At 42.1% G+C, this 25,885-nt stretch overlaps 3 protein-coding genes across 4 annotated transcripts in view; 2 read left to right on the top strand and 1 right to left on the bottom strand.

Annotated features, from left to right (window-relative positions):
* The first annotated feature begins 303 nt into the window (after window positions 1-303).
* LOC128448550 (retinal Mueller cells isomerohydrolase) lies at window positions 304-6,810 on the top strand. The gene is made up of 14 exons (XM_053431247.1): window positions 304-472; window positions 1,141-1,223; window positions 1,498-1,648; window positions 2,105-2,212; window positions 2,480-2,621; window positions 3,199-3,346; window positions 3,723-3,804; window positions 4,000-4,132; window positions 4,767-4,909; window positions 5,004-5,133; window positions 5,387-5,501; window positions 5,655-5,749; window positions 5,881-5,992; window positions 6,092-6,810. The coding sequence occupies exons 1-14, from the start codon at window positions 462-464 to the stop codon at window positions 6,283-6,285; spliced, it is 1,647 nt and encodes a 548-aa protein (XP_053287222.1). The 5' UTR covers window positions 304-461; the 3' UTR covers window positions 6,286-6,810.
* A 473-nt stretch (window positions 6,811-7,283) lies between these two features.
* si:ch211-198n5.11 (methylcrotonoyl-coenzyme A carboxylase 2) lies at window positions 7,284-12,307 on the bottom strand. Its single transcript, XM_053431246.1, has 13 exons — window positions 12,168-12,307; window positions 11,190-11,279; window positions 10,926-11,090; window positions 10,647-10,843; window positions 10,389-10,567; window positions 10,182-10,262; window positions 9,888-10,066; window positions 9,534-9,753; window positions 9,349-9,440; window positions 8,725-8,881; window positions 8,486-8,608; window positions 8,166-8,387; window positions 7,284-8,080 (listed from the first exon to the last, which is right to left on the bottom strand). Exons 1-13 carry the CDS (start codon window positions 12,185-12,187, stop codon window positions 7,994-7,996), a joined length of 1,812 nt encoding a protein of 603 aa, XP_053287221.1. The 5' UTR covers window positions 12,188-12,307; the 3' UTR covers window positions 7,284-7,993.
* A 1,160-nt stretch (window positions 12,308-13,467) lies between these two features.
* fnbp1l (formin binding protein 1-like) overlaps window positions 13,468-25,885 on the top strand; it is a 37,247-nt gene continuing 24,829 nt past the window's right edge. For both annotated transcript variants that reach the window (XM_053431545.1, XM_053431544.1), the window contains exon 1: window positions 13,468-13,618. In XM_053431545.1, the coding sequence (XP_053287520.1) occupies window positions 13,595-13,618 (24 nt within the window). In that variant the 5' untranslated portion in view covers window positions 13,468-13,594. The remainder of the gene's footprint in view (window positions 13,619-25,885) is intronic.

Below are 25,885 nucleotides of genomic sequence, written 5' to 3'. Positions count from 1 at the left end.
GATTCCTTCTACACGGACATCGCCGCTCAGACAGCACCAGCACGCCGCTTTTAAAGGCCAACTTTATTGGTTTGACCCACATCGCTGGCAGGTCGCCCTGCGTTCGTGTTCCCAGGTTTACAAAGATGTTGTTCCGGGGCCCGGAGAACATTCTGCATGAGGCTGAGGGCCAGACCACTGAAAGGAAGGGGAGACAAAGCTGGCCTGTTCTGGAGGAGGAGGGGGGGTAGGAGAGGAGGAAGGGGGGGGGGGGGGGGGGGGGGAAGAAAAGGGAGCAAAGGGCATGAAAGGAGTGAACCAAGGAGAGGCAGCGAGAAAGGATGGAAAAGGGGAGGAGGAAATTGATGGATGGGAGGAGAAAGAGAGCAGGGGGCTCAGTTTCCATCTCTCACCGCAGGACATCTGTGGCTGGTTTAAATGCAAACCAGAGTTTCTCCTGAGAGTGAGGAGCAAGCAGCAGCATGGCCGGGCGGTGAGTCAAACCTTCCCTTTGCTTCTCTCCAAACCTGCGTCCGGTTTTAAAAACAGCTTTGCAAGATTCATATGTCTTTGTTTCCAAGAGGATGAAGTAAGAGGGAAGCAGCTTCCAGTTGTTGTGTTTTCAGAGATTCAGAGATTCAGAGACGTGCAGGGATTCCTCTGCTTCATCTCTTCTCTGCAAAGCGACGAGAAACCGAACTAAACTCTGAGTTATGGAACAAAATTCCAGAAAAAGTTATTTTTAAATGCAGCAGTGAGAAAGAGTTTCAGCTGTTTTAGTTTCGTTGGAGTTTTGTATACTGGACTGAACTAAAACTGATTTCCAAAATCCTGCAGACAAGTATTTACCATTTTACACCAATATTTAATCGGCTGTTGAGTAGATATGCTCGTTGTTTAAGGAGCAACTACTTAAAACAATAAACTAGACTAAACCACAACTTAAATTACCACAGCTCCAATTACATCATAACAAAGTTACCTGTGATGTAATCAAAATCTTGTGTTGTCTTCAAGGTTTAGACTGAACTTTCTATCTCAGCTGAGCATTGATCTGCACCGATCGGTTCCTGCACACATCAAATTCAAAGATCCACTAACTTAACTGTGTCTTTAAAACAAGTTTCTCTGTTTCTGCTCTGTTTCTGTTTTCCTCTACAGAGTGGAGCATCCTGCTGCAGGCTACAAGAAGATCTTTGAGACGGTGGAGGAGCTGAATGAGCCAATACCTGCAAAGATCACTGGTACACGCACACACACACACACACACACACACACACACACACACACACACTCAAACACGCACACACAAACTAAACATACACAACACACGCACGCACAAGCATGCTCAGATATAACAACACACACACACAGCCACAGTCATACTGTACAACAACACTTGAAATAATTAAACAAATAATAATAATCCAATAATCATTTGTTTGTTTGTTCACATTCTTTACCTTATTGAACACACCGCGTGTGTGTGTGTGTGTGTGTGTGTGTGTGTGTGTGCAGGGGTGATACCATCATGGCTGGGGGGCAGTCTCCTCAGGATGGGTCCGGGTCTTTTCGAGATCGGGGGGGAACCTTTCAACCACCTGTTTGACGGACAGGCCATGATGCACAAGTTTGACCTGAAGGGCGGACAGGTGACCTACTACCGGAAGTAAGAATACATTACCTTTCAAAATAAGAGCACATTAACACACCTTTAAACATGTTTCTTTCTCGTAAAAGTTGTTTGTTAAGTGTGGAGCTGGATATAGACGTGGGTCCAGGATTTCTTGAGGGATAAATGCACATTTTCACTATTTCTCTTCTTCTCACTTGATAAACAAAACATCTGTCACATGGGTCCCATTGTGTATTTTATTATCCAGATGCGGATCCCAGCCCATTTGCAAATTTTCTGATTCACTGTGGTTACAGAGAGGTTTGCACATGTTAGTGCAGCTGAAGAAAGTCGCTGACTCTAGATTCCTGAAACCTGGAATAGTGCTAGAAGAGACAAAAACGATAATCAGACACAGATCCTCTTGGAACCAAGACGTTTCACAATCTGTGAAATAACATGTCTGAGCAGAAGAGATGCCTGATGCAGCAGTTCTCTGTTTGTGCTCAGGTTCCTCAGGACAGACGCGTACGTTCGTGCTATGGCTGAAAACAGAGTGGTCATCACAGAGTTCGGTACAGCAGCGTATCCCGACCCCTGTAAGAACATCTTCTCCAGGTAACACCACCAGGAGGAAGGTCCACCCTGAAGCCACTAACAAGATGTAAAGTGTTTATGATGAGTGGTGATGATAGTGGGCAGATTCTTTCATCACTTCCTGTCCCTCAGTCTGTGAACAGTATAATTGTAGTATAAATATATATATATATATATATTTAAGTTTTGTATTCTGCCTATGCTGTAAAGTTCACATTGTATAATAAGTCCAGTTTGCTCACAGTGTTATTTTTACACAGATTTGCTCATAGACAATCTTCTGTTCAGATTCTTCACCTACTTCAGAGGCATTGAAGTGACTGATAACTGTATGGTGAACGTTTATCCAATCGGTGAAGACTTCTACGCCGTCACAGAGTCAAACTTCATCACCAAGGTCGACCCTGATTCGCTGGAGACGCTGAAGAAGGTGAGAGCTGACAGGCTACTTTTTTAATTTCCCCAATATCGTTAAGTTTTTCTATTTCTGTACCTTTTTCTTTTCTACTTTTGTAATTTTCCCCCTTTTACTTGTTGTTGTTGTTGTTGTTGTTCTTCTTCTTATTATTTATTTTTCAGAATAAAATGCAGCTCAATGTTTGTTACATGAAAAATGTAAAACCAATAGCAGCTAAAAAAAAAAAAAAATCTATAAAAGGATTGTTCTTAAATCTTAAATTACTATTAAAATAACGATAGAAGAAAAGACTGTTGAAATTAATAAAAAATTATAATTTCATTTCATTTGAACATTTATTTCACATGTAAATATGAAGTTAAGAGTTAAGCCTTAAAAGCAAATAATTACCTTAAAAACCTGGTTTTATTTGTTTTCACTATATATAGAAATAGATGGAATGGAAACATTTTTTATAGTTATGTACAGATTTTTTATTATGTATAGAATATGAAAATATGATGTGATCAGTTTTTGGTGAACTCATGTCAGGGACCCTCCACCTGTCGGATTCTCTTCTCATTCATCCCCTGTGTTGTGTCTCCATCAGGTGGACCTGTGTAAGTACCTGTCGGTGAACGGGGTGACGGCGCACCCCCACACCGACTCCGACGGATCCATCTACAACATGGGAAACTGCTTTGGAAAGAACATGAGTCTGGCTTATAACATCGTGAAGATCCCGCCTGCGCAGAGCGGTGAGAGAACCACACTGAAGGTCCCAGGAGGAGATGGAATTGATTTTCTTTTGACTTTTATTAGTGAATCAACCTTAAATATCAAAAATGGGTGCATCATTGATGAATAGTGAAAAGATAGAAACAGAAAAGGGACACAAAGAAAGAATGACAGAAAAGAAAAGAATGAACAAAGATATAATTTAGTATGAGATCGAGAAATTGAATTGAATAAGAAAAGGGAGAATCTCATAAGAGATATATATTACGATTGTGTGATACCTTCAAAAGCTCCTGATACTCAATGGACCCATTTTGTTGAGTGGAGAAGAAACAGGCGACTCTAATTAACTTATTAATTATTAACGTTTCCTTCTCACTGACTCTGTGTTTCCAGACAAGTCAGATCCCATAGAGAGATCAGAGGTGGTGGTTCAACTGCCCAGCAGCGAGAGGTTAAAGCCCTCCTACTTTCACAGGTACCTGTCATCCATCATCATCAACACACTGATAAACAGCCTCTCTCTTTCTTTCTCTCTCTCTCTCTCTCTCTCTCTCTCTCTCTCTCTCTCTCTCTCTCTCTCTCTCTCTCTCTCTCTCTCTCTCTCTGTGACACTTTACATTAATAAGACACGCGTTCTTCTTCTTCTGTCCGTGTGGTTGTGGGTCTGCAGCTTCGGTTTGACGGACAACTACTTTGTGTTTGTGGAGCAGCCGGTGAAAATCAACCTGCTCAAGTTCCTGTCGGCTTGGAGCATCAGAGGAGCCTCGTACATGGACTGCTTCGAGTCCAACGAGACCATGGGGGTAGGCAGGGGCCGGCACGGGGGGGGGGGGGGGGGGGGGAGTGACCTGAATGAAATCTGAGACACAAAGTGACCATAAAGAAATACAAAGTGACCACAAAGAGACACAAAATGACAATAGAGAAACACAAAATGACCACAAAGAGACAAGAATGACAGCAAAGAGACACAAAGTGACTATAGAGAAACACAAAGTGACTGCAAAGAGACACAAAATGAGCACTAAGGGACCAAAATGAGCATATAGACACACAAAGTGACCGCAAAGAGACATACAATTACCAGAAAGAGACACAAAATGACCACAAATAGACAAGAATGACAGCAAAAGAGACAAAGACACTTAAGTACCACAAACACAAACAAAATAAAATGTCTCTGTGTCCTGACGCTCATTGTCTTACAATCTGTCCACAGCTGTAGGTCAATTAAAGATGGAAGTAGCAGGCATCATGGTTTTAATGTTTAGACTCAGTAAAAACTTTTTTACTCATTTTACAAATGTCGTCATCTTCTTTGAATCTGTCAGTCTGGACGTTCATTTAGAAAGTGTTAACCCTCCTCTGGTGTCTGAAGAGAAGTGCATGTTACACTAGACCTCACATGTATGTTCACACACGTCCATGTGTCTGTAGACCTGGTTCCACCTGGCCACCAGAGACCCAGCCGGTCACATGAGCAGCCACAAGTTCAGAACATCCGCTTTCAACATCTTCCACCATATCAACGCCTACGAGGACGAGGGCTTCATCGTGGTGGACCTCTGCACGTGGAAAGGGTGAGTCCGACCCTGTGTGTGTCTCTCTGTGTGTGTGTGTTTGTGCTTTGTGTGTAGTCATTGTAACCCCCCCCCCCTCCCCCTCTCTGTGCAGGTATGACTTTGTGTATGACTACCTGTACCTGGCCAACCTGAGGCAGGAGTGGGAGGAGGTGAAAAAAGCAGCGATGAAAGCTCCTCAGCCCGAGATCAGACGATATGTGCTGCCGCTGGATTTACACACAGTGAGTACACACACACACACACACACACACACACACACACACACACACACACACACGCACACAGACACCTCGTCCTATCAGAGGATCATAAAATTGTTAAATAGAAAATCAGCATCTTTGTAAATGGATCCCATGTGTGACCGCAGCGTTCCACAGCCTCACCACACCTTTCTCACAACCCCCATATACAAGTGTGTATTCATATCTATGTGTGTTTGTGTGTGTGTGTGTGTGTGTGTGTGTGTGTGTTCAGGAGGAGCAGGGGAAGAATCTGGTGTCTCTGTCCTACACCACAGCTACAGCTGTTCTTAACAGCGATGGAACCATCTGGCTCGAACCTGAAGTTCTGTTTTCTGTACCAAGACTAGGTGAGAGACACACACAGACACACACACACACACACACACACACACACACACACACACACACACACACACACACACACACACACACACACACACACACACACATGATCTTACCTGGATGTCTGTCCTGGTTTTGACTGTGTCAGCGTCTCTCAGGCTTTGAGTTTCCACAGATTAACTACTCTCTGTGTCGGGGGAAGAAGTATTCCTTCGCCTACGGACTGGGGCTCAACCACTTCATCCCTGACAGGGTAAGAGATGGAGAAGGCACATATCAGGCCCTGTGTGTGTGTGTGTAGTGTGTGTGTGTGTGTGTGTGTGTGTGTAGTGTGTGTGTGTTGTGCTGATTAAAGCTGCTGGTGTTATTGTTGATCTGCTGCAGATCATCAAACTGAACGTTCAGACCAAAGAGACATGGCTGTGGCAGGAGGAAGACTGTTACCCCTCAGAGCCGCTGTTTGTACAAACACCTGGAGCCACACAGGAGGACGACGGTAGGACACACACACACACACACACACACACACACACACACACACACACACAAAAAGTTCTACACCATCCTGTGTGTCTGAACACGTGTGTGTGTGCAGGTGTGCTGCTGAGCATCGTGGTGAAGCCCGGTGCCGAGAGACCAGGTTTGCTGTTGGTGCTGGACGCCATGAATCTGACTGAGCTGGCGAGGGCGGAGGTGGACATCATGATCCCTGTGACCCTGCACGGGATGTACAGACCTGGACCTCAGCTCTCATCCTCATCCTCATCCTCATCTGAAGAAGACACATAATGAAATTCACTCGGAAATCTTTCATCGATGTATTTTCTTTCTACCAAAGCAGATGCCGGAGGAAAATATCTAAAAATGAAGAGATCATGGTTTTTATAAATTTACTCACTTACTGAAATATAAGAAAGTTGAATGAAAGTTATAATTTTTATCAATTTCTGGAATTTTCTAGAACATTTATATAAACAACATTTTATTTCCACTAAAGCCTATTGTTGAGTTAACAGTGTCTGCTGATTGTAAGGTAAAAATACAGTTAAAGACCATTTTTATATTCTTATATTTCATAATTAAAATGTGCAGATTTGTGAAATTATCTTTGTAAAGCAAAAGCTACATTTAAATATATACAACAAGTTTCTGCAACAGATATTTTATATTCTTTTTTTTCTTTTATATAAATTCACTTATTATTATAACAATCATTTATCATTAGAAATGATATTGCTTGAAAAAGTGTAGCTGTGTAATAATGTTGTTTTTTTCACTCTGCACTAGAACAATAAACTTTACATCGACAGGAAAGATGCCGAATATGAAGAATCTTTAACAAGAGATAAAACCTGATCCACAATAACAGATTCAATTTAAACTGATCAATAAACAATTCACTTATTAGAAGAACAATCTAGAAATCTAAAAAGAAAACTTATTTTACAAAGAGGCTGTTACTTACTTGTTGATAAACAGTTTTTGAAAATCTAAGCCAAAGGTCATGAATGGTTCAACTGAGAAACAAATGTGTCACTCTGCCCCCTGGAGGCCACAAAGTGAATTAATTCAGCATTCATTGTTTTGTGGGAATAATAAAAACATGTTGGTTTTTTGTTGGTAGCTTCAATGTTAAAGTATATTACTCTGCTTTTGTTTTACAAAATAAAAAACCACAAACATCCCAACTTACTGCATTGAAAATGTTTAAATTCATAAATCATAATGTCACCTGTCATATCATATTCATCCTAAAGTAAGAGCAGCAATCAAACACAAACACCAGCTTGAGATTTTAAAATGTATTTACATGTTTCATCTTCTTCTATACAAATAAAAAACTGTGATTATTTTACACTTATAATTACAAAACACAATTTCTTGCAATGAAGAAAAAATCCGTTGGACAGATTTATTTGTCAGGTGATAATCTATTAAATCAAAAACAAACACAATCTCTCCTAAAACAGACAAATGAGCTGTAGTTGGATATTAAATCAACATTTAAAGAAACCATCAAAACGGTGAAAACTTCTTTCCCTAAAGAGGCCACATGATTATCATTCTGATTTTCATTTCTGACACAGCATCGACAGTAAAGAAAACTGCCTTCATAGTTTTGTGACTTTGTGGAAAGAACAGGTCAGAGTCCGGAGAGGTAGTCATTAGTCACTGGAGGTGAGAACCTGACTTTAGTTAGGCACAACGTCAAGCTTTACATCCACAGTTGTTCACAACCTCAAACCTTTAAGTGCATTTGAGCCATAAGTCACTTAAAATATGACTCTGGAGAATTAGCGTGTGGATATTTTCTGTCTAACACACATGTGGGAATTCAGCACCTATTCTCCCTGTTTCAAGTTCCACTCATACTGAAAACAGCATGGAGCTCGGTGTGAATCCTCTTTCCACACTGGAAACAGGAAGAACATTAAATGAATCAAGGTGATGGACAGATGTCTGTAGTGTCCAGATGTCCTGAGGGGGACGGACGCCTCTACATGCGTAGCAGTGGTTGCTGCACTTTTTCTGTAGAAAGCTGATACTGCTGCTGTCTGATGATGTCCAGACAGTCTCTGAGAACCTGGAGAGAGAGGAACAACATTTAAAAAGAAACGATTGAAATCATATTGATGACTGTCGTGTTTTGATGGAAGGAAAGCTCTCACCTTCCTGGTGTCCTGAGGCAGAATGACTCCATCATCCCAGAGCCGCCCAGAGGAGAAGAAAGCTGAACTCTCTTCCTCTAATCGCCGATTCAAGTCGTCCTCCTGCTTCTTCCTCTGCTCACTGTCTTCGGGAAGCAGAGAACCAGAATGACCCGGAGCTGCCATGGACACTCTGGCGTTTGGCCACAGGAACAGGAAATTAGGATCAAAGGCCCGTCCACACTGGAGAAGGAAACAAGATTCAAATATCTAATTTTTTACCCTTTTTTGATTTTACATGATATTGTCTTATCTTTCTTGTTATCTTCTGTTTGTGTCACCATGGCGTAGCTGTCAGCGCCGTGGCAGCCACCGATCACCACCGTGATTTTGGGGACGGAGGAGCAAGCCACCGCTGACAGCATCGAACCCTGCGCCTTCAGACGGTTACTGTTCATCTCCGCCTAGAAGAAAAAACACAGGAAATAAAATACAGCTATAAAACAAATACTTCCCGTTCCCTCAGGAGACCGCTGGCTTTACTTCCTGTATTAAGTTGAGTTCCTCAGGCAGTGAGTACCTGGGTCGTGGAGAGTGTTAGAGCCGCTGTGGGCGCTGTGTTCTGGAGGAAGAGGAGCGGGACGTCTCTCTGGTCACATAGCTGAACAAAATGACTTCCTTTCAGGGCAGCCTGGTACGACAGCTCTCCGTTGTTGGCTACGATCCCCACCAGGTTGCTGAACCGGAAAAAAAAACACACGATACATACTTGATCTTGACCCTACATCGATATTTCAACTCTTCATATACACAATATCATACTCTGTGGTTTGGACTGGAATCATTCTTCTGTGGCTGCTATGTTAGTTTGAAGAGTAAAGTCAGTAAAGTTTTGTGCAATCTTTTTTTAGTACAGGTGTGTACAGGTGTGACTAAATACCATGGTTTTACCAAACACAATATATGATGTTTTATTTAATTTATCGTTTTAACTCAGATAATCAAAAAGTATAGACACATACTTGTGAATGAGACTCTGGGCATTCGGGGTGTGTTCATTACTGATGATGTGACATTTGGTCTCTGTTGGTATTTCCTTAAATGCGGCGAGTTTTTATGGAGTAGTAGAAAATATGTGACAACCTTTAACCGTGTCAAACAACCACAAAATAATCAATCTGTGTGCACACGTGTGAGTTTTTACCCATGAATCTTTGCAAAGCCGGTGATCAGAGTGGTTCCAAAACGAGCTTTGAACTCGTGGAAGCGGCTCCCGTCCGTCAGCCGACTGATGACCTGCACAGAAACCACCGGCTGTGATCTACACAGAACCATGACTCAGTGAGACAGTGCATTTGTGACTGTTTTGTGTGTTTGTGCCTTTTGTACCATTTTAACATCCAGACTATGGTTATAACTCAGTGGAGCGAGACCCAGAAGATCCTCTGAACTGTACAGTGGGTCCTCCTCTGCTTTCCTCTTCTTCATCTTCTCCTCATCCTCTTCCTCCTCCTCAGGCAGCTGGAAATTGAGGGTGGAAACTATGCTTCTGGTGTAATCGTACGCCTCCTTTTCATCCCAGGCAAAATGATCCACACAGCCACTCACTCTGAAACCAGAAGATAAATCAAACCGATGATGCATCTGTACTCAAACTGACTCATCTCATTATTCAAAGGTAATAATCTCATTTTTAAATCCTGTTCCAAGACTTGTGAGGGTTGGTTTGATTTATGGACCTACTCAGCATGAAGCTTGGCTCCTCCCAGGTCCTCTGGTGTCACTTCCTCTCCTGTGGCGGCCTTGACAAGCGGCGGTCCTCCCAGGAATATCGTCCCTATCCGGTGCACCATCACTGCCTCCTCAGCCATAGTGGGGATGTAAGCTCCACCCGCTGTGCATGACCCACACACCACTGACACCTGTAGGATCATTAGTTTGGTTTCATGGAGACATTGTAATTTGACAGAGGGATGCTTAAATTGTAAGAGGTCTGGCTTTATCAAACTTTATCAAACTTTAATGCAGATTTGTCACCTGTGGGATCTTCATGGCAGACATGATGGCTTCATTATAGAAAACTCTTCCTCCCTGGTTCTTATCCGGAAAGATCTCTGACTGGATGTTTACACAAACAGGGAATTAGGAAATCAAACAGACAGCAGTCACTTACTAGTCTTACTTACTAGTCACACTTATTAACCTGAGGTGTGTGTGCGTATTGTGTGTGTGTGTGTGTTTCACCTGTAGTGGTAGGAAAGCTCCTCCAGAGTCGACCAGGTAAACACAAGGCAGGCGGTTCTGCATCGCCACTTCTTGCGCTCTTAGTTGCTTCTTCACTGTGATTGGATAGGCTGTGCCGCCTTTCACTGTGGCATCGTTGGCAATGAACACACACCATAGACCACAGATCCTGCCGATACCTGGACACACATGTAATGTAAAGGCTCACAAGCTATGGCGGTTTCACTTAGTTCATCATGAGGTGGAGTGGTTCCTGACCAGTCAGACAGCCGGCTGATGGGATGTCCCCGTAAGGCAGACCCAGACCCGCGAATGGAGACAGCTCTAGAAAATCTTCATCATCCAGCAGGAGGCGCAGACGATCCCTGACCAGTAGCTTCTTGTTTCTTTTTGTGTGCCTAGCAATGGCATTCTCCCCCCCGGCTTTCATCACCTGCTCCCTCAACTCGATGAACCTGACAAGAAACAGATGAGAAGAACATTGTGAATTTACACAATTAATAACGCAGTGGGGAGGAATCAGCTGTTAGAACTTACTTCTTATGGCAGGCGTTGCTGTTTCGGAGGTTAGCTTCATATACATGCCGCTGGATGGGATGCAAGGGGAGCTCCAGCACTGGGAAGGCACTGGGTAGAGATCTCCTCCTCTTCGCTACAGAGCTCATACAACGAACTGAGCACCTCCAGCGCTGCTCAGTCAACCTGTAACACAAGATTCATACATGGGGAGTGACAGCTGCAGAGGAGGGACTTATAAGTCTCATTTAATTTATAGTTCAGTCGTTCTTCAGATGTAGTCACCTGCGATGTCTGTCTTCTGTTATGTTCTTTAAAATCCAAGATGGCGACAGGGTGAAAGGAGGCACCAAAGCAGGACACACTCTCCTGCCACTACAAAAACACAAACACAAATATTGGGTGTTCAGTCGTTAATCAGGAGCAGTAGTTATGAGAACAGAACACATAAGAGCTGTTTATATATTTCATGGTGTTTTTTAATGACTGGTGGAGGATAAAATGCTCTGATCAATGATGGAGGCGACACACTGCCCACCTGTCACCTCACAGTTACAAGATCCTGAGCTGCAATTAATTTACTTTTTACTTTAATGCACACGGTTTATCTGAGAACACACGATTCTCCAGTAGAAACCTTCAGAGGCTAAATGCTGCCTTCAGTTGGGGCTGGGAAATAAAACAATAATTCAAAAATTAGGGAATATGATTTGTATTAATAGCAACATAAGAAAGGTTTGATATATATCAATATATTACGCATGCATCAAGCACAGTGTGGAGGTATAACACATAATTGATCAACCCATGATTTGTGAAATATGTTGGTGTTTATCAAGTGGTTGTCATTCTCATAAAGAAGAATTTCAAATTACAACCTTCACCAAGGTTTGTCCCTGACCTTCAGACCTTATCGCTATCATCTGTCACTTTATTGTAATATAACTATTCTGCTTCTTCTTCTGCAGTAAAAGCCTTTAGAGGCTAAATGCTACTCTCAGTTTTGAATGGTGATGTTTAGCTGCATGTTTAGCTGAGTAGAAGTTTTCATATTCATTCCTCCTTGTTTGTTATAATCTTTCACGTTTTACTCAACACCAGTTTACTAGTATAACTAACTAGTACACAGAGTAGGAGTCGCGTGGACTTGACCTGAAGTTATTAGCTAACTGTGTTTACAATAAGGAAAGTGTGTCAAAGGTCAAGAGACGCTCTGACAACTGTGAGAAAACATGCACGTGAAGAACAAGAAGCGGGTCTTACCTCGTCAGGCAGCGGAGCATGTTTGTTTCCGACTAAATAATAAATAAAATACAGGAAAACTGCAAAACTCCAGTGTCTGAAAACCACAAGAATCACAACATCACCATTCAGCCAGAGCAGCTACTTCCTCTTTAGTAAGAAGGCTGTACGGCTGGAGGGTAAAACGCTCTAGCGCCATCTACAGGCGTGGAGGTGTAGCAACAGGGGTGCCCAAAAGTAGTCATCCCTCAGAAACGGATTCAGTTGAACAGAATATGACATATATTGTTGCCTTATAGATATTTAAACAGGTCAAACTTACTGGATCTGTTACATATATCTGTCTGTCTGTATGTCTGTATGTCTGTATGTCTGTATGTCTGTCTGTCTGTCTGTCTGTCTGTCTATCTGTCTGTCTAATGATTGCAGCTGTAATGACCCATCTTGACCAGGAGAGAAGGCTGCTCCACCTACTCATGAACAGTTTATTGTTCCACCAATAATGTTAAACATAAAAACAAACTGACTTCAAGCTGTGGTGCTTTTTGTATTCAGATAAATATTCGATGATTTAAAAGGACTTTATTTAAATTAGAGAGAGTTATTTGTAAAATGTCTGTACAGGCCTGTACAGGAGCAAGAAGCCTGTTGATGAGTTAAAAGTACAGATCTTGTGATACCTTATATCTTAAATGACTAAACAAATAATCTGCAAAAATATATACTATGATAATTTTATAGGAGATGAAGCCATTATACCAAGATACTTACAGGTTCTATAGACTTTAGTATCAAGGTATTATAAAAACATTTTTTAAAACATGTGCAGATTAAGAAAACAACCTCATCAGTTTGACGACACAAAAGTCACAACACATGCAAGTACAGAAACGAGCTGCAAATCATGACAACATCCACGGGAATGTTTCCAGGGGACCAAAAAAAGTGATGAACCTGGGCGGAATTTGTGAAGTTCCATCACAGCTGACCAGCAGCAGACTTAAATAACTTCACAAAACATTACTGGTGTCAGTTTTTTACTATTTACAGTGTCGTCAATTTGATATTTTCTCAATTTGCACTTGTCTTCTTAATTAGCAGTGCGCTGAGCTCTGTTGGCCACCATAAAATAAACCCTCAGATAAGTTTAAAGTAAGAAAAGACAACGTTTATTTTTATTTATTATTATTGCGTTTTAACTATATTTTATATAATATTAATTCATCACTCTATTTATCTGTGTATTATACATTTTTTTTGGGGGGGGGGGGGGGGGGGGGTGGTTAGGGGCCCCCCGGTGTGTGCGGCCCTGCTGGTCCTGGAGAAGGAGGAGTGTTCATCGGCGGACAGTCAGGCAGGAGGACCGCAGTCCCGACGGCAGTTTTGGAGGCTCCAAGCGGGATAAAACTGCGTCCAATACGGGGAGAACCCAGCAGGGATAATCCGACATGAGTTGGGGAACGGAGCTCTGGGTACGTGTTGCGTCTTTTCTGCGTGTTTTCGACTCTTTTCGCCTTTGACACGGACAACAAGGAGACTCCTGGAGCAGGAAGGAAGGTGCCGTGTTACCTGCTAGCCGCTAGCGCTCGAGCTAACCGGCGAGGCTAACGAGGCTAAAGCTAATCTGTGGTGGTGGTGGTGCACCTCAGCGCGGTGACAGCGGAACAATAGGCGGGGAAGTGTGCAGACAGCGGCGGGCTCCTCCACCCGCTTCCCCTCTCGCTTCACGTGTACAACTTCCACCATGTCCATACTGGTGCTGGCTTTTCCCCCCTTTGCGTGACTGGGAAGTTGGGAAGTTTGCATCTTGACGTGTGTTTTTGTTCCGTGTCACACCCTGTTTGAAAGGGAAGCTGGCCGGCGGCAGGGTGGAGGACCCCCGGGGCAGGGAGACCTCCATCCCGCTCCGACGTTGGCTCTTTGTTGCCCCTCCAATCTGTTGTCTTGACCTCGGTGCGATCAAAGAGGACACGTGTGTGTATATCAGCCTCTTTCTACACAATGAAACTCAACGATGAGCTCAACAACACTCGCATGTTGTAGGGTTCAGTCTCTAAATGCTGCAGCTCTGATCACAGCAGGGACTGGATGTCTGCATCAGCCTCCTCCTCTCAGAATTGTTATTAGAATGGTGTGTAATTGTGTTATTGTTGTTTGAGCATTGGGTTAAGTTGGGGATGATGTGTTTTAAATATGAGTTATGATTCACAGGAGGTTGAGCCCCTGTGTGTGTGTGTTTTTTGGGGTGTTGGCCATCACGAGCTGTTGTAACCAGAGAGCAGCATCCCCCCTGTGTGTGTGTGTGTGTGTGTGTGTGTGTGTGTGTGTGTGTGTGTGTGTGTGTGTGTGTGTGTTTGTGTGTGTGTGTGTGTGCTTCACCTCCCAGTGATGAGACTCCTCTGCTGGATCTCATTGGTTATTATGTGAAGTGTAAAATAAGCTTTTCTCCTCTCGTCAGGAGGTGTTATTGTGTTGCTGTTCCATCTTTCATTCAGGTTTTCACCTTTTCTTTGCTTCTGGGTATAAGAAATGTGGATACAGTCACAAGTGTGAGTTTGTGATCCCGTTTAGATCGATGGAGAGACTGGCGAGTGTATATAGTACAATACGTCAATAGAAACATAGATTTGTTTATATGTTTTTGTAGTTATTTACTAAAGGTATGAAACAAGACCCAGGATGTTTCTTTTATCATTAAGCCAAGTTTAACTTTTCAAATGGTTTCTGTTATCAGACTAACAGTCCGTGTCCCAGAGTTATTGAAGTTACAATGATACAGCACAAAGAAAAACCAACCAGTTTTCCCATTAGAGAGATTCTTTCCAGTCATTGTTTGTCAATCAACTAATTGGTTAATTGACTGTACATTTGAGTCCTCTCTGTTTTTAACACACATTTCCCCCCAGCAGCGATTTTGACACAAACTAGTCGGTTTTACTCACAGGTATTACTAATCACGTTAATAAAGGCTCAATCTAAATGCAGCATAACCTTAGTTAATGTGATTAGAAATACCTGCTTGTTTACCTACTATTGTCAAAGTGGCTGCTGCTTGCTTTTACATATCTTCCATATGATCTTAGAAAATAAACCTGGAGAGAAATTATAAATATCGTAAAGGTCAGTAATAACAAAAAACAGGATCTGGATTTTGTAAAACTTGAAGTGAAACTATTGAGTCCCCCACCAGAGATCCGATAAAATAAATTAAAGGAAAGACTCCAATCATGGAAAATGGATTGTTCTTCAAGTTTGAAGTTTTAACAGTATTAGCTCTTCTCCTTTGCGTCAGTGAAGCAGAGTGGGCTATGATCTGCTGAGTGGAGACGCTGTCTGACAGACCGTCATAATCCCCCGAGTCCGCTGATGAGATTAATGTGCGACCGGTCTGATGTCAGATTACACATGATTGGCTGTATGATGTCAGATTACAGATTATTGTCCAGTGGATGAGATGTAAAACTGTTGACTCACTGTTGTGCTTTACATATGACGGCCTATATGTTGTCAGTCAGGATGTATTGTATTCTAATTCCATGGTAATCTCCAAAACCTGATTAGTAACTGAGAATGTACTGTAGGTTCTGACTGGTTCATCATAGATGTGCGCATCCACTTTAATTCCATTAGAGTTCATATACAGTTCAATATCAGACTAATAACTGTATGTATTATTTAAAAGAGCAGATCAACATTGATGCGAATAAATGGCATGAAATTGTGAATAATTCGGAGGCGACACGCCCGACTGTTCACATTAAGCACAAATCAACATGAGGCGATGATGTGTCGCTCCTCTTTCGTTTCCCTTTAAAGACAAATCTCACTGTGTGTGTGCAATGGCAAGAGACAGATATATCAAATAAATGGAAAGATAAACAAAATATGAAGTTAGAAATATGAAGAGCAACGCACATTCTAATTGGTCCAAGATGTAAATATTGGTCATAAAAACAAAACAAACCCCTAGACAAATCAACCTCAATATCGCTCAGTGAAATTAATTCTGATGTGAAATCTTTCTACTCATTAAAAAGTTATTTAATTATTTACTTATTTACACAATTTTATGTAGCAGAAACATTTATTTTCCTGTCAATTCATCTTCCAAGCTCCCGGGCAGCAAACCAATGGACTAATTAATTAATAGACTGCACTCAGAAAGTCTTTGAGCCCACATTTGGCATCTTTACAAATAGTATTAAACAGATAAAAAGCATTTAGAGCTTCAAATAGCATTTGTATATTCAGTACAGGTTGGTGCCTCTGCTTTTGCCCTGCGTTCTGGCTCTAGCTCAGGTCTTTGAGACATCACAAAGCAAGCGAGGAACATCCTATTACCGTGCTGGCTTCCTGCCTTTCGATACACACACACATACAGTAGGAAGTGTTGTTCTGAATTAAAGCTCTGTCTGCTCTCTGTGTGTGCGCTTAGTGCCAGGATGCTGCCATGCTGTGCTCTCGTCTGTCTGGCCGAGGTGAGTTGGAGGCCAGCGGAGCGCGGCAGCCAAGTCTGGCTGAAGGACAAGAGAGAATGACAGGCGGTCGTCTCTACTGATCGGACTCAAAGGCAAAGATAAGGGGATAGAGGATGAAGAGGTGGAGGAGCGAGCACAGGCTTAAAACGCCTGGCTAGACTTTTGATCTTAGCTTTAAAGAACTGCCGGTCGTTAAATGGTAAGGAGACTGTGGACCAATTGTGGAAACAAAGATTCACAGCAGGTTTTTCAACCATCTTCCAAATCGAGGGGTCTCAGGATTTTGCAGTCTTCAGTTGTTGTGTGGATTTGGAGGAGGCTTATTGTTGTGATCCCTCAGGTGTCCTGGGGGAATGCCGGTGCAGGATGGGTCTTCATGGCTATTTGTGTGAATCATTTGATCCCTGAAGCAGGAGGGTTGTTTGTATGCTTGGCATCAGGTGGCAATCAGACTCCAGACAACAGTGCTTGCTTTCCCTGCTCGGGTTTGTGATATTTATAGACAGTAGCTTTCAGTATTTCACTTTGCTCGGGCTAGAAAGTGAGGCGGTGGTCCACAGAGATTTCTCCAAGTAGGCCGGATGGTCAGTCTGGGCACCTGGTTGGTTTCAATATGTAATACACATCTATGGTCGCTTGTTCCATTTACCTTTCTCTCTTCTCTTTGTCTCGCCCTCTCACCGATGGATGGTGCCACGTGACGAGCTACCCTTTTCATTGGTCTTTTCAAATTAAAAGCAGAGTTGTTTAATCGTTTCTTGACATGGACACAGCAGAAGCACTGTCAATTGTTCAATTCAAGTTTTAACTTTGCCGTGTAACAGCTACTCTGGACTGTTACTGTACATCACTACAACACCTGATAGAACCGGGGATTAGATCACGGGATCATACTACAATATCCGTCAGGCTTGCGTTGGGTGTGTTGGACGTGGCAGCTTTAAAGCAAAAGTGAAAGCTTGAACCTTACTTGATTTTTTGTGGTGGATTTAAAAATTCTTGTTATTTAAGCATGAACTCTGTGCCCTTTTTAGATTTTTACCTTCCATTGTCTGATCCAATGAGGTTACCAGGTTTGGTCTGATGTCCTGAGACAGCCGATGTCGTCTGTTCCTGTTGTTGACTCAGTTGATTTGGTTACTAGCTGCTGAGAGACAGACAGGAGGATGGTAACTGTATTGTTTCTGAAAGAACCCCTGTGATAAAGAGCTGGATACGTTTTTAGAGACCGCATGCCGAACACATCTACAGCTCTACATGATGTAGGCCAACTACGATTAGTCAATCTACAATTTGTTAATTGGTAACTGGTATATTAAAGACTCTTGCTTTTGTTTATCCAGTGTGATCATAAACTGAATATCTTTCAGTTTTTGTCAAATGATATTAGTAATCTGAATACATCTCCATAGGCTGTGGGACATTACAACATTTAATAAACAAATCGATTAACAAATGAAACAAGAAACAAACTGTCAGATTAATTAGTAATGAAGATAACTGTTCTGGGATGTTTTCCAATGCAACATAAAACCAAAGAAACGCTGAACCTCAGTTCTTTGTGTATCTGTGGATGTGGAAGCTCTTATGAGAGGTTCTTTAGAAGGGCAGTTCTCCGGTGCTTAGCAGGTCACAGCGGGTGTGAATCAAGTCATGTTGAAGCTGAGGGCACTGGCCTGCACACGACAAGCTGTTATACCCAGTCAAGCCAAGCTTGTCAAAGTATTGTGTGCTTGTGTGGGTTTTTTGTAGGTGTCAGTAAGATAACTCAGGCCTGATTGTGCGAGATTGAAGCCACTTTACTTTGTTTGTGTCTCGGGTGTGAGGTCGGATGTCGTGGTTAATTAACAAAATCGTGCTAACACGCATCTCCTGGAGACTGGGAGGATGATGAGATTAAGGAAGGAGCTGTGAGAGGAGGACAGAGGAGGAGAGAGCCCCTCGAGAGGAAGGGAGGAGGTTTAATGACGGGAGATGAGGGAGATATTTTCATATGGTGGAAGGAGGAAGGAGTGAGTTTACAGATACCATGGATTAGATGAAACTTTAATGATCCCAGTGGGGACATGGGCTGTGAAGCAATAAGAAGTAACAGGATACATCAAGAATGAGCTGTCTGTCAGTCAGAGGAGAGCGAAATTATTTCATATGAACAGATCCAAACATTACATACTTCTGTTTTCTTTATTCCAGCTTTATGTTATTAGTTGTTTTCGGGTTTTCTTTTCTAAACTGTAAAATATAAAGCCTCTATCACATTTCTTTGTCATTAGGCTTTGATGAGGACATCTGAGGAATCATCGCCAATTTCTTTGTAATTCGATATATCAGCATCTGCTGTTTTTTACTCCCTAATATCGTAATGGCATTGCCCCAAAAAAATCAATATCAGCTTGGCTAGAATTAAAATCAACACATGCGACAAGGGCACGTTATGGGATGTATTTTAGTTATATATCAATTTGAAATTATTTCACACAGATCTGATGAACAGTCAAGTCTCTTGATTCATATATGCTTCTCATTCTGTGGAAGTGATTCTTACAGAGACACACATGCACAGTTGTTGCCTTTCCCCTCTTGCTTTTTTTTTTAGCATCTGTCCCCTCTGCTCCTCATCTCCTCCCTCTCTTCCTTCCTCTCATCCTCCCATCACCTCCCTCTGGATGGGACCACAGCTGCATCCACCCAGTCAGCTGCTTGGCTGTCAAGTCCTTCTTGGATTCGGTCGCCATCAGACCCTGGATAAACCTGTTTACATGCATTATCTGACCTGGCTCTGTCACCTTTGTCCCGGTGCTTGTTGTTGGTGTGATGCTGCTTAAACCTGTGTCTGCATGAAGGATAATTTCTTTGGTCTATGACTTGGTCACAGTTGATGTCACAGCACCGTACAAAGCATCTGGTGTTCAATGAAACACATTGAATTAAGTCTGGCCTATTCTTTGAAATTTGATTTTGGTAGATTACATTTTTGGTACCTTGTCATATGAACATAAATTATAATTATTGTATACGTGGTTCCAAGATCAGCTTGCATTATAACTTTTTTCCAGGAAGTAAAAACTGAATCACTTGAGACAGAAACGGTTCCAGACCTCCCTAAAGAGTCATCACTGGTCTGGATGCAGCCTTTTGGTCAGAGCTGCAGCTGCACTCAGTGTTGTGGCGTCTTCCAGGAGTGAGTCTGTCAACTGTTTATTAGTCAGATAGAAATGCAGGCTTTGGGACACGTGGAAATTTGGAAGAATATATGCTGGGAATTTTTCTGGTGAATTTTTTCCTTAGACGTCCGACCCAGTCATTACACTAAACCTCTTCTGGATGGCCGGCTGCCGTCAGTGTCGGGCCTGCTTGTGCAACACTCACACAAAGTTCTGAATCCTGTTACTGATGACTTTACCTGTTTTCTTAGCAATGTTGATTAACTGTGACACTTGGTAGTTTAAAACGATTTGAGTGTTAGTTCATAGAAGTGGGAAAACCTGGTCACGATAGAAGACTGGCTGAGATTCTGCAGTCATGTTTATTGTTTGGTTACCAGGAAACCCTTTAATATTTGTTATATTTAGTTTTGTTAAATCAATTTTCACATTGGTGGAATGGCATCTCTTCTTTGCACGATCTAACGTACAACTTCTATTCCTAAAAGCAGATTTTAACCTTGATTATCCATGTTAAAGAAACAATACATTCCCAGGTTATGAAGGAACAATACCTACAGTACGATACATAATCATTAATACTCCTTTCTCTCACTGGGCTGATTCTTGTTGACTAAAACAGCAGTGAGGTTATTGTTTTCATCCTGGCTATGGATTCTGTGGTAAACCTATTGCTACAACAGCCTTTTAGACGTACAGTTGAAATGTCCTACAGCTGATGTCCTTTGGTTGCTGTGTACTAAACACATCAGCTGCTTAACCCCCTCACCTCTTCTGCAGTGATGCTATCTCTGCTGTGGACTGATAGAAGACCAACTTTCTCTAGCTGCTTTTCCTCCGCAGGAAGTTTCCCCAGGAAGTAGGGACGTTTGCAGAGACTTAGTCTTTTTCTACCACAGGAACCAGGCTCTAAATTAATTTTTACACAGACTACTGAGTTTATTTCAGGGGGTTAATCAGGGGGTCAATGGTTTGTATTCAAGTTGTTTTGAGTATGCTTTGTGTTTCTTTTCTGACAATCATCAGAACAATCAAATCTCCTCCATGTTTGTTGTTGTTGTGTTGTTGCTTGATTTATATAGTACCATCGTTGTTTATAGTCTTCTGCACTACTGCCGCCTGATGGACTGTAGTGACACGTATTGTTGTAACCGTTGGTTGTTTATACGTCAGCAGGCTTTGCCCAATCCCCCCTCGTCTTCAAACCGTGGAAAACATGCAGGCCAATAACGGTTTCCAGGAAACTTTGAGTTCTTTGAAAAAAATGTGTTCCTTGGACTGAAAGTTCTCGGTACTTCAGGTAGATAACGACTTAAGTGACATTCAGGCTTTAAGACAAAACACTAGCTGACTGGCGAACAGACTCAGGGACAACTTGACGGCATTTATAGCAAACGTCTGATTGTCAGCTCAGTTCCACGTTGAGGGATCTGGCGCTCTGTCTCTGTAGTTACCATTACTTCCCTTGACTACCAGCGTTGGAGCATGAAGGATAAATCAAGCTTGAGTGAATCAAGCACTTCTTTTGTTCCCCTATTGTGAATGTGTGTGTCCATGTTAGAAAATAGCAGTGGGTTGTATGTTTGCCATGTGAAGAAGAACCATTAGCTCCTCTCACCCCACTGTAGAGTTGATGATGGCCCCCGCTCCCTCCCTCTTCATCCTTACGCCAAATATCTTCATCTCCTCAACCAACCGTCTAATTTCTTTCTTTAGGTCAGTCTTGACTCTTAAGCAGAGGCACATTTACAAGGGTTTCCCACAGGCCAAGATGAAATGGAGTTTTAAATTGGTTTAATGTCACATGAGCCTCAAATATTAACCATGTGAAGCTGCTCTGGGAGTTTTCTCCTTTTTAAATTAAATCAGGCCATACCCCTGGGCTAGTGCAAAGATACTGTACAATATCTTGGTCTCAGTGCATTATAGTGTTCATAGAACTACACAACTATCATACACTGTTCCTCATATACTGTATGTATGTGTGTATTTATTGTTCTCTCCATCGTGCGATGACAATAAAGGCATTGTATTCTATTCTCTTCTAAATAGCACACACTTATCAGTTCCCTGTATATTTTCCATGGAGGTCCATGAATTATGCCCTGGGAAATTGGTGAAAATGCCTAGATCTGCCTTTTTGTTCTGACCTATGCCAAGATTTAACGGGTTCTTTCTTGATTCATGTCCGATCCTTTTAAGCAGTTTCTGGGAAGTCCAAGTATTTACTGAGAAAATGCTAGTTTGGACAAAATACCTCCAACTCGTTCATGGTCTGCTGAAAGGAAACTACAAGTCTCTTGTGACTCCGGCTGCATGTCAACCAACCAACATGGGATCATGACCTCAAGAAAAAAACTCAAACAGCATTTTGTGTTTTGACTGTGGGTTTCCTGGAACCATCCCCAGGGTTTCTGAAGGTCCCTATACCCCCTTGTGCTGAGGTAGCAGTTGGCTTTGTGCACAGGCAGTAGAAAACCAGATCTATCAGTCGGGGGGGTCTATTCGTTGTGCATTTTTCTGCTGCTGTGGTCAATATGTGCATGTGTGTGGGGGAAAAATGGCCTGTGACTGGAATTTAGGACAATACACATCCTATAAATATACAGACATCATGTGCAGAAAGTGTTTATACACAGTACAAGTGCAACTAGGACAGCCCCACCCCCTCTCCCCTCGCTCGTCTCCCGTCTCTCCTCCCTCCGTCTCCCTCCCTTTTCAACATAAAGCCTGTTTGCATACAAGGAGACGATGTAAACTGGTGATAGGAGAGTTTTCCCAGGGTGTTGATTTGCCCAATGAAGTTTCAGAGCCCAATAAAACTGCTCTGTGCTGCTCATTTGCACACATGCACTCACCGTAGCTGCTCTGCATGGAGGGTTGCTGGTAACCTAGGTAACCTCCTCGTGAAGTACACTGTGTACACCCCTGCCCCCCCCCCCCCCCCCCCCCCGGTTACCACAGCAGCTACCCCACACCATAATATGTCAGGTAGTCTGGGTGCTGGATGAAAAGCAGCAGGCTGACTGTGAGCTGGTTTGTAATCCCCGGTGTTGATCAGACGTGAGGGAATATATGAATCTCCTTCTGGAGAAGAGAGGTGATATGGGGATGAATGTGTTGTGCGTGTTTTAAACCATTTTTTAAACAACTAACAACTTGCACCTTATTTAGCCAGAATCACACAAAAATATAAGTGGCAGGACTCTTGCCACAGTGAGATGAAACAATGGCCTCAAGCAGGATTCAGATTTCTACAGTCATTTTCAAACCAATTTAAATCCACCTTGTGACCAACTATTGTCTCCCAGAGCCGCCTTTAACAAACGCCACTTTGTGTTGATCTAGTCTGGACTCGCCATTGTTCAGTTAACAAATTACTCACGAGGATGCAGCTACTGCACTGCAAGACACACAATGGGTCTATAATCAGCAGGGATTAACTGAAGCAGATCAGTAGAGGCAGTAACTGATGCTGATGGTGACTAAGATGGTAGTAATAACTAGAAACGATACCTGCAGCCATAACAAGAGTAGGAAAGGAAGTGAAACCTAAATGTGGAGAGATAATAATAATAATAATAAAAGCTCTAGTTTAGCTTTTACACTGAAAATGAGGAAGAGGCTGTTAGGTCCAAACTGAAGCTGCACTGATTATCGGATGAATAATTTAGTGGCAGAAAATAATCAGCAACTGGATGATCAATTATTCTTGTTGTTTATCAAAACAAATTCAGATCCACCCATGTGCAAACATGCCTTTTTTAATCCTAAGAATATAGTAAAGAAAACAACTTTTGATGACCTAACTTCTGTCTTCAGGAACCTGATTGGTATTTGGATCAAAGATTAAATGTCCATGAATAGATTAAATGATAAGAATAATAATATAATTTGCATCTGTACCCTTAAAGCTTACTATTCATCATGTTTTATGTAGTATGATTGATTCTCCTTCATATTAGATGGACTATATGGTCGTCCATTGGTTTCACTCTTCTCATTGGAGTCACTCTGTTCCTTTTCCCAGCAGAAAGAGGCTCAGCTTGGGCTTCGTGCACAGAGCTAATAATATCTTTTCCTGCATTTTTGTACACTCAGTCCATTTGAATGAATATTTGCTTATTGATATGTACGAGCATAAGGAAATTTACTGTCTGTATTTTACTAAACACCTGCCGCTGCTTTGCTCATCAAGTTAAACTGTCAGAATGGAGGCAAATAAAATAATTTATTCCCCACAAATGACAGATTTTTGGTAGGTTGGTGTGAAATGGACTAAAACAGATGTTGTGTATTTGTCGTCTAAAAATATTTACCAGAACCAAAGCCCAGTGTCATAGCCCAAAGTCAGCCACACTAACCAGTGTGAACACGGCAAGGAGAAGGTGTCATGGTCAACACACACTGACTCACACAGATGGGCGACTCATGCCAGACCCTGATTGTGGGACTTGAGTCAGCGGTTAGATAAATCAGGGATCCTGCGGCTCCCCTCCCTTAGATGAATGAGCTGTTTGTGGGTACGCATGTACATATGGTCTGATGACACAGCTCGATGGATTGTTTAACACATACAGTCATCATCACATCCTGCTCTTTCATATTGGATTCACTCACACAGGAAACCCTGTGGTTAATAGTTTATGTGTGTGTGAGTCACTGCAATAAATACAGCAAGGGGCTGGATCAGTTTAATCCAATTCCAGGTTGCAACATTTAATGTATTCTCTTTGTACTAATGCTAATTAATATGTTATTAAACCCTTTGTCATTTTTTGCTTTCTGTGTATTGGCAGAGAGCTGTGTCGAGAACCTAAAGGCAGCATTATTGTCAGCTGCCTGCAAGTTCAATCTAGCTACAAAATATTATTTATTACAATAGTACCTTATATAAATAGTTGTCATCTCAAAAACAACAAAAGGTTTAATGGTTTCAGACGATACTTTAAGGGTTTTAAGTGCAATATCAAACTGAATATTTCTGTTCTGACAAAAAATAAACGCATGGACTTTTTCAACAGGGCATCTAAGAATTTTTGCCTTTTATCAAAACAACTAATTAATTAATCAAGGAAATATCCGCTTATTGGTTGATTAGGAAAATTGTTAGTTGCACAACTAAGTTGTTGCTAAATATTCTAAATACAGTTTTCTGCTGATTTTATTTCTGACCTGATTTGATCCTGAATTGATCGAGCCTCAAAGAGACCCAGAAGGACTGTTGCAGTTCTGACTTAACGAACAGGGTTTTCTCTGTTGAGCCCTTTTAGGATCAGATAGTGATCCAGGAAATCCGCCGGGCGACCTTCAGTGTCAGGAGGTCGACCACACAGAATGACGCTGGTCAAGATCAGGGTTGAGACAAGGAGGGTCTGTCCGACATTTACAAATAGTATGTGGGAGTATTCAGCCAATCTAGTGACAGAGGTTGTTGAAGAGTTGTCTATCTTTGGTAGTAATGAGAATGATGAACGAAGCAGTTAAAGTTGACCAACAGCGTGTTTGCAAAACAGATCAGGACAAGTGTGCCTTCCTCTGGCAAAGGAGAGATCAGCAGCTTAAATGCCGCTGACATAAAAAGATGTGTCATGTTAAAAACAGTCACGTGTCGTTAATATGATTAGGTGTTGAGAGTGGGTTGTGTCCTGTGCTTGTTGGGGCATGTGCATAACTGGATGAGATTAAAATCTGTCTTAATGTCCAATCATCTGTCTCTATTCCTGTGTCTCTCCTGTCTAACCAGTCGCTCAGGGTGTGTATGTGAAGATGCAGGGAAGCCAGACAATAAAGGGGATCGGGTTGCTATGAAACCTGACTAGCTAGCCACACACAGGAGTGTACAGGTCGGGGCTTTCTCACAAACGGGTATTAACTACAGTCGGAATAGAGCAATGCAGGAATGAATTCTAAAACCTGGAAGTAAATTAGCATTTTATGCACTACCGGTTCCCTCTTGGATGTTTTTTGTTAGATGAATCACCAGTAAACACCAACCCCCTGATCTATTTAACTCTTGGGGGTTGGTGATCACGAGGTTGTGATCAAATCACGTGATGTTCCTTCAGTGTTTTTCAGTCCACTGTGTTAATGTACT

Source organism: Pleuronectes platessa, chromosome 9 (genome assembly GCF_947347685.1).
Source record: "Pleuronectes platessa chromosome 9, fPlePla1.1, whole genome shotgun sequence".
In the NCBI taxonomy this organism is placed as follows: domain Eukaryota; kingdom Metazoa; phylum Chordata; class Actinopteri; order Pleuronectiformes; family Pleuronectidae; genus Pleuronectes; species Pleuronectes platessa.
This window is presented reverse-complemented; position numbering and strand designations above follow the sequence as displayed.